At 34.1% G+C, this 14321-nt stretch overlaps 1 protein-coding gene across 1 annotated transcript in view; it reads left to right on the top strand.

Annotated features, from left to right (window-relative positions):
• Positions 1 to 14321, top strand: part of LOC129219050 (gamma-aminobutyric acid type B receptor subunit 2-like) — a 156802-nt gene that overhangs the window by 74327 nt on the left and 68154 nt on the right. The window contains exons 7-8 of the mRNA XM_054853370.1: positions 630 to 818; positions 3103 to 3336. Of these exons, the coding sequence (XP_054709345.1) occupies positions 630 to 818; positions 3103 to 3336 (423 nt within the window). The remainder of the gene's footprint in view (positions 1 to 629; positions 819 to 3102; positions 3337 to 14321) is intronic.

Genomic DNA, 14321 nt, shown 5'->3' with positions numbered 1-14321 from the left:
GCCTAATGCTTTTTACTAATCCCAGTTCTTTGAAGCAAAATTACATATCAACTTGTTCACGAGATTGATCACTGTTTTCAAACATATATATATATATTTTATAAACTTTATATTTATTTTACCGGTTACAATGTTAAGTACACTTTCAATACGAAAGAGCGCACAAATATGAAATAAAGGTAAAAAATTTTGTTTCGCATACAAAATCAAATTTTCTCTTTAAGAACTCAGCATGAATATTAAACTTTTTATCGTAAAAATTAATATTATTTATTTTATACATTTCCTTAATTTCTAACCAAAACAGGAGTGGGAGCAATATAGTCTTTAGAACTTACTTTAATTGATAAATGGTCTGAGATCTGTCAAATAAGTAAAAATTCTCATGAAAATGAAAAAGAGTTCAGGAGGTAGCTCCTATGCATTTAAAGACCTGTCTAAAACTACATAGCTGTTTATATGGCATTTTTAATTAACTAAAAATGTTTATAAAATGAAAAATAAAATACATTTATAGCACGGTTGCTTTCTTATCAACGCTGCAGAAACTTTTAAAGAGAGTAATAATGATTTTGGATTTTTTAATCATCTCTTCTTTCCTTAATTGAAAAAATTTTCCCCTCGTTTAGATTTACAAGCTTGGCATGCATGTTGGTGAATACGTGTGGATTTTACTCGGGGATGCCGCTGAATTATGGTGGCGGGAATCTTCTGATATAGTATGTAATAGACGCCGAATAGCGAACGATATTCGAAGTGTTGTCACCGTTAGCAGTCATTATGAGCTCCGTGAAAACGGGTCGGCGATTTCTATGATTGTAAGTAAATTTTCAACATGATGAAGTGTTTATTTAATAAAGAATTAATTCTGATCTCTGGTATTGTGCAAAATATCCTGAAAACCAGGGGAATATATAAAGCGGTACCGATATATATATATATATATATATATATATATATATATATATATATATATTTCACTGTTATATGAAAATATGAAATTCATTCAATTTCTAGAAACAACTACATTTGAGGCAGTGTGAAGCAAAGAGCTGTAAGTGGAAATTTTCAAGTTTTTAGTAAAACGTGTTTAAATATAACGTCCTTGGTAGGCTTTAAACGAAAAGTTTTTCTAAATCCTGCTGTATAACAACATCTACCAGGGCTTCTAGTACTATCTCTTGCCCCAAGGCAGAGGATAGGTTCACCTACAATTTGTACTGTTTATCTCCAAATCTTTAATTTTGCCACTTACATACCTTTGCTTCTCACTGCCTCATTTGTGTTATTATGAAATTTTAGGTGGGTTAATCTTAGTGTACAAAAGACAAATAAAAAATATGACACCTTTTTATATAACTTGCCCTAGACGCATATGTGCAGAGTCATTCCGAGGTCCAATAAGTAAAGGGATGTATGAAATTCATGGCTCCTTAATGATTTCAAACGTATCTCAAATACAGGGGAAAATAACGGATTTCAGCTCTTTTGGTTTAAGAGGAAGTCACTACTAGGTCTAAATTTTGACAACATGAACCTAATCCTGGGCATAATACTTACGCCATGATGTGGGTGGCCGCCCCCTTCCCCTAGAAAATTTTCAAATTTGTAATGTTAGAAATATATTTTAGCATTTAATTTTTTCAAAAAATTGCTATTCCACTTTGGGTGTCATCCCCCTGCCGGGTGACACCCGTGGAGGACCACACTCCTTCCTCCCCGTAGTGACGCCACTGTGTGTGTATATATATATATATATATATATATATATACATAACACAATAATTTCCAGTATTACATTTTTAAACTTTGAAGTCAATTTAGTAGTTGAAAAATAGGTATAAATTATCTTCAAAAAAAACAAAATGCTGTCAGGACCTTGACCGTTTTTGCCAGTTGTTTTGCTTCATCAATTGGTGGGGTCGTCCGCAAACTCGCTGTCCTCTTCTTCAAACAATTCAAGCTAGAAGAATTGTAGAATATTCAAGAGTCAGGAGTTCTAACGAACTGTTTCAAAAGTAGTAAATCTTTCAAAATAGCAGCTGTAGATCAGCTGATGTGAATGTTACGAATTGGACATTAATTTTTATTGTCCACTGGATATAATGTCATGATTTTATTTATACGAAATTGACTATCAAATGTCTTGTGGTCACCAACTGTTATAGGTCAAGAAGTAATGAATCGGTATTTTCTACAATTTTTAATGAAGTGAGTGTTAAAGAAATTGTAGTTTTGTTCATTTTCTTTGCATATCGTAAGCATTGGTAAAACTTTCAGTATTTCATCAAGTTAGTAAAATTACTAAAATAATTTTTAAGCATTAAGCAAAGATACCGTTGAAATTTACAGCGCCTCACCATTGAGAAGAGGTAAAAGGTGGAGAGAGTGAAGCCTTCATTTCATGAAGCAAGGAACCCAAGTCCCATGATAGACTTCTTTTACTAGTTTCATTTAAAACGTGTCTCCTATTCGTCGTAGTTGAACCATGGGACTTGGGATTTTTGCCTCGGCTTTTCCTAAGCCATTTATTGGGCAGATTCCCAGTTCCTAATTCCTGCTCTAAGATTCTTTCTTTAGGATATTAAGGAGCTTCTTATGTTTTGGAGCTACCTTAATAACAGTTATGTACGTAAACAATGCTCTTCCATAACTATTAATTAAACCATACATATTTCAACTCCTAATTATGAATTCTTGATTCCCCTTGATGTTTGATAAATTGATAACCGCAATATATATATACTATAATTTATGAGCATTCATGTGAAAAGGGTGTATCCTTAATCCAGCAATGCGTTTAAACTTGGCTGATTTTATCCCGTTAGCTACAAGCGAATAATTTGTTTACAAAGCAACTTGAACAATGAAATAGTGTAAAAAATTCATTAGTGTATTTTCATGTCTTTCATTAAGTTTACTGCCTTTTTGAAGTATAAAATGTTTTAAACTCAAATGATTTAATGACGAGAAAGATTGAAATTAACTTAATGAACCACGACCTATTTTATCTACATTTACAATGAGTTCATTGAACTACTTTAAGGCGTTGTCGCTTTGAACTATCACAGTTGATGAGTGGATTACGCTTTTCCTTTGCAGACTATACTAGATGTCCTGGCTGATATAGGATACAATGCTGCACCACGATCTATAGGCTACATCCCTCACACTTATGATGCTGTGTGGGCTATTGCTTTGGCTTTCAATCATGTTGAGGAAATGTGGAGATCAACGAACTCATCAATTACGCTGGGAGATTTCACATATGACAAACATGTTATGGCGCAACAGCTATCCAATGCAGTTGAAAATTTGCACTTCATTGGTGTTTCAGTAAGTTTTTTTCATATTTTTTTTAAGGGGAGTTGGTACCTTAAAAAATCAATTTTTCAGTTTTAATATGTTCGAGATAATCAGATCAAGAACTTTCAAGTGACACAGAATTCGTGTTTCTATGTAGATAAAAAGAAACTCATTTTAAATATTAATGGGACAGGAATGCATTAAAATGTACGTAGAACTTTACTTTCAAACACAATTTTATCGAAATGTCAAAAATTTTAAAAAGTCATGTAATTTTTCTAGAAAAATACTTTACATATTACTTTGAAATGTTCACCGCAATTTACGTATTTACATGTTCATAATTATACTAAAGTGAAATTTTTGGTTTAGGAGTCACTTTTTCCTAAACAGCTGTTTTTAAGATCAAAAACAGTCTTATTTTTTATTTAAAAAGTGACTATTAATTAAATTTAATAAAATATGAAATAAACAGACTTGCCTTTAAATTTCACAACAGTAGATTCCTCGATACCTCTTAAAAATACTCTGAAAGTTCTAAGTTTTTCCGTCATTTATTTATTTATTTTGTGTGTCTGTGTGTGTGTGAAAAAGGCACATAACGTTTAGCAGTTTAACATTAAGCGTATACAGGGTACCAATTCTCCTTAACTGAAGTATCTGAATGATGTATTTCAACCAAAGAGAGAAGCATTTCAATTACGTGTTTCAATTCAACTTGTGCTTCATTAAGTTTTTCCTTCATGTGAAATTAATATATTAAACCTATACGCTTAACCTGCATATAGAGCTACAGAACAATAGGGAATCAAAGTAAAAAATCTTCATTAGATGTAATTAAACTATTATAGAGGAAAGTGGGGAAATAAGAGGTATGTAGGTTGTTAAATTCAAAAAAAAAAATGAGGAGTTTTTACCTCATCACGGGACGCCGGAGCGTCCCGCCCCGCCAAGGAAACCAAACGTCAGCAGCCAACAGAAGCAAATCCACCGCCAAAGACGAAAGAAAATAAAAGCGACCAAGAACAAGATTACACGACAGAACAAGTTTGGGTTTTTTGGGTTTTTCACCCCTCTGTATCTCAGCCCCATGAAGACCCCCGGAGTTGATTTTTGGTACACTCAATCTCTAGTGGCCCCTAACGCCGTAAACCAAAATACAATACCCTCGACCATCAGGGGGAGGAGGTATTAAAGTTATATAATCGCTGTTCAAAAAAGTTTTCGCTTTCTTTGACAGGGCTACAGCACAGACGAAAAAAGGAATCAAGCTGAAATTTCGCATACACATTCCTTGTGCCCTACTGATGCGCCTTTTGTGCCATTTGACCCCCCTCCCCTTCCCCCTCGTTTTTACCCCCCACATTGTACCTTCCCGGAGTTCTATCACAGCCCCCCGTGGGGCTACGGTAATGATTTTTTGTATACATATTCTTGGGGGGGGGGCCATTGAGTACATATACAAAAATTCAACCCCCAGGGACATCATGGGCCGGAGTAATTGAAGGTTGAAAATCACTAATTTTCCCTAAATTCTTATGTACTTACTCTCAGCTCATAGGGTTTGTTTATCTCGGACTGCAATTGCAAGGTTAGAACAGATCTAACAGTTATTCCAAAGTTGTCTTAGGAAATGAAACTCAATCAAGACTAAAACATATCCAATAGTTGCAACTAGACCTTAAATCGCGGATATCACAAATTTGCCACAGCGACTGCGCATGCGCGCAGACTAAGCTCATTGGGCTTTCTGTTTTCAGATTCTATGCTGTTTATACTTAAGCAGAGAAACAAATTAATGAATGAGATTAGAATGCTGTCCCCCCTCCCCCCCCCCCCCCCAAAGTTTTGCCGATACGAAATTTCCTTCCCCCTGTTTTTCAGTTTTGATATATTTATGGAGGGAAGAAATTTTAAATGTCGGCGCGAAACTGGGGTTAAACCATTACAATATTTTACTTGACAAATTATATGAAACTGTACGCATATGAATACGGCACATATAACTTTTTAATTGAAAGCGAAAAATAGCACTTTTTATTGGTTTGCTTATTTTCTTAATTAATGTATTTTTCACAAACAACACATAATGAATTGAAAATATATGAAATACGTGTGTGGATATCCGTGCTTTGCAGTAATTTGTTAGCTGAAAAAATTTCTGCAATTAATTTAAGCAAGACTTTTAATGAGCTTAGTCCATGCGCAACATGCGCATTCGCTATGGCAAGTTTGGGATATTCGCGATTTGACATCGAGTAAAGTTGTATAGATCTTCTGACACATTCAAATTTAAAATATTTAATGGCTTAGTTTTTTTCTTTTTTTTTTTTTTTTTGCTTGGTGATAACATGCGTTATTTTGTTTTTTAAATTAACTTTGAAACAAAACTAGGTATTAAGCAAGACAAAGACTTCTATCAAGAAAAAGATAAATCACCAAACTATTAAAATTATCCCATAAAGCTTAAAATAATCCACGATTTAAGAAAAAATGTAATTAAACAAAAAGTGAAAAGCTAGATTAAAATAGCCCTCAAGCTGTAAAACATTTAAAGAAGCCTTCATGAAAATGTTGAATAATCTGTCAAATAAAGAAACTGTAATAAAATTTATTGCAAAGTTGTAAAATATTCGAAAACAATATAATTTAAAATATAGTATTTTATTATCCAAGAAGTTTTCTTTGGAACAGAGAGGATACAAGGATTGGGCAATAAAATTTAAACCGCCCAATTCTCGCAAAATGAACATAGAATCTTAATAGTCAGAAAATAACTTGACGTAAAATTAGGCTAGCCATTATTGTTCCTTAAAAACACAAAACAGCATTGTTTCAATTGAAAATTTTCTGACTTGAAGTTCTCAATTCTAAAAATACAGACAAAGTAATAATATCAATGCAAAAAGATGTGATATCTCATCAAAAACAACCCTGTTGTAAAAATTTCCCCGCCAAGAAAACGTTTAACTTTTCCGCACAAAAAAGAAAACCTACATCCTAAACCCAAAAACCCTCAGCCATAAAAAGTTATGATATCTAGTTTGCCCGCCAAATATCTGCCAAACTATCATCCTCCCTCTTCTCCTTTTTCATCGCAGCTACTTCCATTAGAACCTCCTCCCACCTTCAACTCCTCAGAAATATGGATAGATCTTTTAAATTGTTTATCTTGTTTGGCGGGAAGCTTTTTGCTCACCAAGCAAGCACTTAACTTTGAAAAGCTTCCCGCCAAACAAGATAAACAATTCTAAGAGACTAAGAGCTAGTCGCTTATTACTATTAGTACATTCCACCTCTTTATAAGCGTTCGTAACCGAGCGGTCTAAGGCGCGGGTCTTCGCTGGCGTCCACCTCCGGGAATCATTGGGCGTGCTGTTCTAATCCCGTCTACACCGAAATTAAATTTATAATCTTGCAACTCAATTTTCGCCAACTTGTTGTGATCGGATTCTTTTAGAATTTGGAATGCAACCTCAGACCCGATTACAGTGCAATATTCTATAATCAAGTTAATTTATTAGCGATTAGTTATTAGTTTATTCTTATTAACACGCTTTTATTAGCTTAACTTGTATGTTTGTGGGTCCAACTTTCCTTTAGACAAATAGCCAGTGGCTTATTAGAATTACTTACAACGTACAAATCAGAGCTGCGGAGTGTAACAATGTTTGCACATGAATTTACTAGAAAGCATTCAAAATTTCTGATGCAAATAATGCAATAGAATACTATGATACATTCCATTATAAAAATCGAACACACGCACAAAGATTTCATTAAAGTGTTACAAGTGTTAGCAATATTTAGTATCTAAATCTTATTTTAAAAAAATAATAGTTTAAAAACTAAAAAAACACGCTTTTGTAGCAAAATGAACGAAAAAGTAAAAAATAAAATAATAGTTTAAAAAACTAAGAAAAAAAAACCCTTTAGTAGCAAAATGAACTAATAAGTTAAAAATAATCATTGGATGACAAGTATATGAAGAAATTGACCAAACACTTAATTTTACTGTAATAGAAAAAAAGCGTGGGGGGCTTCTTATCAGTTGTCTTAAATTTCTTACCCTTGTTATCCATGCAAAAATGTAAATATCCAACCCCCCACGCTTTTTTTATTACAGTATAAAATTAAGTGTTTGGTCAATTATTTTATATACTTTTGATCCAAAGATTATTTTTAACTTTTTAGTTCATTTTGTTACTAAAGCGTGTTTTTTTTTAGTTTTTTAAACTCTTATTTTATTTTTATATTCAAATTACTATAAGTTTGAGTATCAGAAGAAATATGGTGACGAATTTAGACCGGTCATTTTGGGAGTAGCGGTCAATTGCCCCCTAGCTCGAAGAAATTATATGAGTGTATTTATAAAAATGGGAACTGTTTGTGTTTTTGTTTCATGTAATATTCATCAAATATATATCCTTAAACCCTTCTAGAAGAAAATTCGAAATTACGGGTCTGGATGAAGCCAAATCCTAGGTTTACAACAAAACCTATGTACCTAGGTCTATCTAGGTACATAGGTTTTGTTTATGTATAAATAGCGCCTCTAAAAAGACGCACATATGGAAGAAGAATCTCGTTACAATAACGGGTCCCGTTGACTGAACCTGCGTCGAAGATTTGAAGGTCTGTACGACTACCAAGCATAATGCTTCCCCAAACGAGAACACCGCGACCTCCATACCTGTCCCTTTCAATGATGTTCGAGGGATGATTGCGGCTTCCCCGCTCTCTCCAGATGAGTATGCGATGAGAATCGCTACTCAGACTGAATCTGCTCTCATCTGTAAAGAGTACTCGTCCCCATTCATTGTCTCTCCAATTCCAGTGTTCCCGGCACCACAGAGAACGCCTTCTCCGATGGGCAGGCGTTAGAGGTACACACCGTATAGGGCGTCGTGCAAACAGATCACCACCGTGCAGTCTTCTGGCCACGGTAAAACGCGATATCGGTCGCCCAGTCGCCTGTGTCGTGTGTCTAGCGATTTCTCCCGCTGTCTGCCGCCTGTTTCTTCTGGCCTGTAAGACAATATACCGGTCATCTGCGGGTGTGGTTCCTCGTGGACGACCACTACTGAACCCCCGGATAGATGTTCCTGTAGTTTGAAATTGTCTCCAGTGAGCAATTCCGAACTCTGCAGTCACACTTGTCACACTACGGCCTTCCTCCAACTTCCCAATGATTCGACCTCGGGTAAAAGCATCCAGATGTCGTCTAACAGATTGATTATTCGCCATTTCTCGCTGAGGCAGCAACTCGGTGTGATTTTAACTGCTATACGGCGTGCAATCTCTTTGCCAGAAATACTGATCTTACACCGACAACATGCTTTATACTACTCAGAACTCCCCTATTACGTCTGCCTGCATATCTGCGCATGTGCTACCGTACATCACCTTACTTAATCTCCTGATTGGTCTTTCTGTCCGCTCTGCCTCTTCGTTCAGCTGATATGCTAATTTTTCGACTTCGTCCTTAATTTTTGCACACCAGTGTAGCTTCAAAACAAATTTCAAAAATGCAATCATAATGTAATTCAACAGAATTTCCTGCATTCACAAGAATTCAAAAGTTAAATTTCCCTGTATAGATTTATATTATAATTCCTTGTAGAAAATGTGACAAACTCTCTGGATAGTAATTTCATTTATATCTCCATGATTAATTGCTTTCTCTCAATATCGATATTATTGAGATGGTGGGAAAAGGCCTCATTTATTTAAATTAATCGTTAATAAATCTTACTGTAAAGTTTTATCTCTTAGAAGTCTTGTTGGTCTTCAGTAAGAGTATTTACAGATTTTTTTTTATTCCTTTTTAATTGAACTTGCATTTCAAATTAATAATTGAAGCTTTCGAAATCTATTAACTGCAATCATGGTTTAAGAAAACTATTAGTTAGCGAAATTTATGTATAAAGCTTTTTTTTTTATATCTTTCATGAATGTAAATATTTTTAACATCGTTAATTTTAAATATTATAATATGTTACACAAAATGTTTTGATCAATGTTTTTGTCAGTAGGATATTACTTTTTGCTAAATAAATGTAAAAAACACTAGTTTTCAAAAAATTAAGATGTTTTAATACACAATCAGAAAACTATCTTTGCGAAGCTAATTTTACTACTTTTCAAATGCTTATACATACGATAACTTATTTTTTTGTGTCATGTAAGACCTTGAGTAGAAAAACAAAACTTTTCATGATAAAACATGAGAATTATCTTCTTTAACGAATAGTTCTTTCACGGTCTCCATATAATATAATGAAAAAAAAAAATAGACAAAGGTATCCGACTACGTTTAAAAAATTAGCTGGGGACTTTTTTTTCCTTTGTTTTTCTTTGTTATAGCAAAATTTTACACTATTAAATTTTAAATACACATTTGTTCTGTTTCTACGTTACTTAGAAGAACATTTACCAGAGTTTGACCCTTTGAGAACTTATAAGCGCTCAAATAGAATACTAAAGCATACGGTGTTTTTCAAAAAAAAAAAAATAAACGGTATGTTTTTGAAACAAGAGAACTTTTTTTTTTTGCTACAATTAAGATTCCGATGTCTCAATAACATGAACAAAATGTAATTTATAAATTATGCATATATGGTTAAGTTAAGCGAAACAAGTTTTAAATTGGCAACAAGTTGAACAAAATATAGATAAGGTGGACTGCCAGTAATTGACCATTTAGTTGAAATTTCTATAACATTTATTTAGTTTTCCTGATACACTACGAAAATCTGAAACGTCACAGATTACTTTTAGGTAACGTTTCGGGATATTTAGGGGTTTCACCAGTTTCCTGCAAACGTTTTTTGGAAAAAAGCTTCCTGAATCGCAACAAGTTCCATGAACGCCGATTTTACACTGTGGTACAAAGCATTTTTGTGTATCAGTGCAAAAATATTCTAGAATTCTTTATTAGGTGTATCTACTTCACCTTAGATACGGCCTCTCCTGGTGGACCGGGCCACAATCAAGGGTGAAGGGCAGCCTCTGGATATTGTTTCTTTGAAGGAATTGCTTGGAATTCTGTCTTAGCTTCGACCATATCTGCTTTAGAAGCTTTCCTGGTAAGTCAGGAAGGTGCCAAGTTACTACAATACGCATACATAAGTTTTCACTGAAGGTTTCAAATTATTCTAGAAACATGATTGGCTTTGATTAGGGAGGTTTCTGAATTGTTCAGAAAGATTCCAGGTTAATTTCAGGAAGGTTACTACTTTTTAGCGGGAAACTTTCCTGGTTTTAGCCAAATATGTTATTAGCAGATTTTAGGTACACCCACAACCTTTTGGATTTTTTTTTCAGTGTAAAATCACAGGAATAAAATGAAATTGTTCCTAAGTGTCCATAAAAATATCACGATTAAATGATTAATCATTTTTCTGTTTAGTTCACTATAATTCAAATCATTTTCAATAATAGTTAAAAAGAGAGATTTCGTAATTAAATGGTCACTTACGTTCAGTATTAACCGACTAATGTCTGCCAGTAATTCACAACTTTTTCCACGCATTGAAAATCAAAATCTATACGATTAAAATCTGAACATATCTATGAATGTACGTGTGTATGTAAGTACGAGTATGTATGTCCGTCTAAAGATCCCTTCGAATTGGCTGTTAAGTGAATGCCGTCATCACACGTAAGCTTGATGATGGTCATAAGCGAGTGATGATATGTAACATAAGAAATGTAGCCAAATGTCACCAAACTTGGCCCCAAAAATCACTATGTGAATCACTATAAGAGTGACTGCAGGATCCAAAGGTAGTCGCCAGAGGTGCTTCTAAATGCCTAAATATTAAAACAATTAAATATTAAAGACAAAGAAAGAAACATCTATAAGAAAGAAATACATCTTATAACATCTATTTACATCTCAAAACACCTGTCTTTACATCTCATAACACCTCTTAATAACACTAAAGTGTCTTTCTTCAAACTTTCTATACGGCTTTATATGTTTTCAAGCCTAACCTCAAATCAAAACTTTAGTTACATCTTTAAATTATAACAGAACATTTCAAACAGAATGACCATCGTAGTTTATAGGTGGATGGTGTTAAAAAAATTAACTGGTCTTCGACTAATCACAAGTTACAAGGCTTCATTTTTTTTTAGAAATGTACATTTTTTTTTATTTTAAACCAGGCTACGCCATGTCGCTTTACCGCCGCTTTGCTGGGACTTATTTAAAATCGAGGGTTACTCGGGTAAACACGCCGTATCTATGCATCGCCGATTGCACACCATTTGGCGGCATACGAATACCTACCCTCTTTCGGCTACCCTCTCCTATAATTCCGAAAGAAGGTTTTAAAATTTTTATACCTTCAAATGAAGGACAAGTATAGCAGGCATGTTGAAACACTGCTTCAAAATGGCTCTTAAAGTGTTTAAACACAATATTTCATCTGTTACTCGAAACCAAAGAGAGCTATGATTACATGTAAAAGTTTCCGATCAAATGAGGCAGTGAGATGCGAAGGGATGTAAGTGGCAAAGTAAAAATTTGGAGATAACCAGTACACACGGTGAGTGAACCTCTTGGGGCAAGAGATGGTACTAGTAGCCCTGGTAGTTGCTGCAATACAGCATGATTTAGAAAAAAAATTCAATGAAAGCCTAACTAGGATGTTATCTTTAAACGCGTTTTACTCAAAACTTGAAAATGTCCACTTAAATCCCTTTGCTTCTCACTGCCTCAAATGATGTTACTAATATGTATGGTTTTAAAGCAATATGATAACATAACTTCAGATTAGATCAATATCAAAAGTAAATCATTATTTTGAAGAATTATAACTTAACTTATTTTGCTTTAAATCCCAAACATCGATCTGCCAGAATAACTTGAAAACCAAAAGTCCTGAAACAACATTGATGCAATGCTTAAGAGACAACAAATGAATATAACCAGAACTATGTGCGTTTCTTTTAATTTAGCTACTCAAATATTTCAACCTACCCCATTCATACTGCTCGAATCTAAAAACAGGATGTAAATCTTTCAGTAGGACGGATCATTTTTATTTCACCTTTTCTTCTCTCAATTCTTCAACAAATTTTTCCATTTTTTTTTTTTCAAACTCAAAGTACCAACATTACTTTTAAATGTCCCAAAATGCAACCATTTAATAAAAATATCAATAAAATAATGAAGCATTTGCAAAATTTTCAAACCATTAATCACATTAGAAAAAGTGTTTAAAAGTTTTTCATGATAAAACAAGTCAATGTTAACTAAGCTAAATAAATGATTATGGAGGGCTGATATCACTAATAAAGCAATAGCAATTAATGAGTATTCATCAAGAAAGAAGGGTAAAAAAAATCCTTGTCTCTGGGGAAATGAATAACCAGTAATATTAAACTTCCAACTTAAAAAATCACTTCAAAATGCCTGTTAGATATTCCTGACTGCGTGTGGTGCTAATTATATTTCTTTTTAAATAATGCTTATTAGCTGAATATTCGTAGTGATAGAAATGAAGACATTTCTTTAATGGAATGAAGCTAACTATGCAAACGCCCCATCAAATCAACCACCTCATTGGAAGATTTTAATTTTTTTCTTTCATGTCTGATGACTTGGCGAAAGAGGAAATATTGATGGTGGGCGTAAATAGCAATAGATTACTCACAACGCTAATGAAGATATGTTCCGGTGAATTATTTCTTACATTCAAATTATTTAGGGAAAGTTTTTTTTTTTCCTTTCTTTGTTTATGAAGAGGAGGTTAATAATGTGTGGCACTGTCAGATTTAAGGGAGATTCGTGCAAGGTGTGTCCGGAAAGTAATGGAGTTGTTTAAATCAATATATTTATTGCGTTTATTGAACACATTAATACAAGCGGTGTGGACAAATGGCGAGATATGGGGGTTATGTCCCCCTCCGCAATTCAGAAATGTCCCTTTTTTTATCATGAGAAGGATCAAAGCAATTTATATCCCCCTCCGAAATTTAACCATGCAAGGTGCAGTCAATGCAGGAGGTTCAGTTGGTTAAGTTGATGAAACGGCTTTAATTCTCGAGAGCGTATGTGCCCAGAACTGACAGTCGTATGAGAAAGTAGCAGACTTAGGTTGATTTGCTCTACGTACGTGAGAGACCCCTGTCTTTTTTTTTTTTTTTTTTTTTTTTTTTTTTGAGAAAGAGAGAGTAATTCTATAAAGAAATCATTTCTTGTACATCAAATTAAATTTTATATTTTGCTTTCAAATTTTATAGGGTGTGAAAGTAATTATATATTAAGCAGGGTCTTATGCTGTGTGTTCTCGACTATATGTAGGAGACATGGTTTTACCTGAGATAAGTTGTTTACTTTATTTCTAATGGTCAAATTGTAAGACAACTACAGATACAGAAGGCCAACTGGAATAAGGAAATAAAGAAATATACAAAACAAAACAAAAAATCACTATAGCAACAGTCTATGAATCTAAAAGGTTCCGGACCTCCCAGTATCGGTTCGCAAGGGAGCGTTTGGATAGAGCATGACAAATGACGGGATAGTCAACATCCATGATGGGTCCCAGATCACAGAGACTGCAGAAATAACATGAAATGATACGAAAACGATGCAGGTGTTTTAGGAGAGTCATGGCTGGTGACGAGCCTACATTCTACCACCATTTTATGTCTGGTTACGAACGTTTTTTATGTTTCCAAGTTTATTCCCTTGGACATCCACGAACTTTTTCCATGCGCTCTATCACGGTTCCCAGGATGGCTTCGACGGAGATCTTGGTTAGGGTCTTCGTCACAGCATCGTGGATGCTTCAATTGACTCAAAATTTATTCTTTCAAGACAGTCTTGGTCTGCGGGGAGAGAAAGACATCGGTGGCCAGACCGTGCTGTAATCGAGCTTGTTTGCTACAAAAACAATAATAAGAAAAGACATCATCCCATACATGCATTTTGAAATGATAAGTTAATAAACTCGCTAACAAAACAAAACAAAAATCTTAGAATTTAAGAGAAAAAAAAA

This window comes from Uloborus diversus, chromosome 3, assembly GCF_026930045.1.
Source record: "Uloborus diversus isolate 005 chromosome 3, Udiv.v.3.1, whole genome shotgun sequence".
Lineage (NCBI taxonomy): Eukaryota > Metazoa > Arthropoda > Arachnida > Araneae > Uloboridae > Uloborus > Uloborus diversus.
The sequence above is the reverse complement of the archived record's forward strand: the minus strand, read 5'-3'. Positions and strand labels throughout refer to the sequence as shown.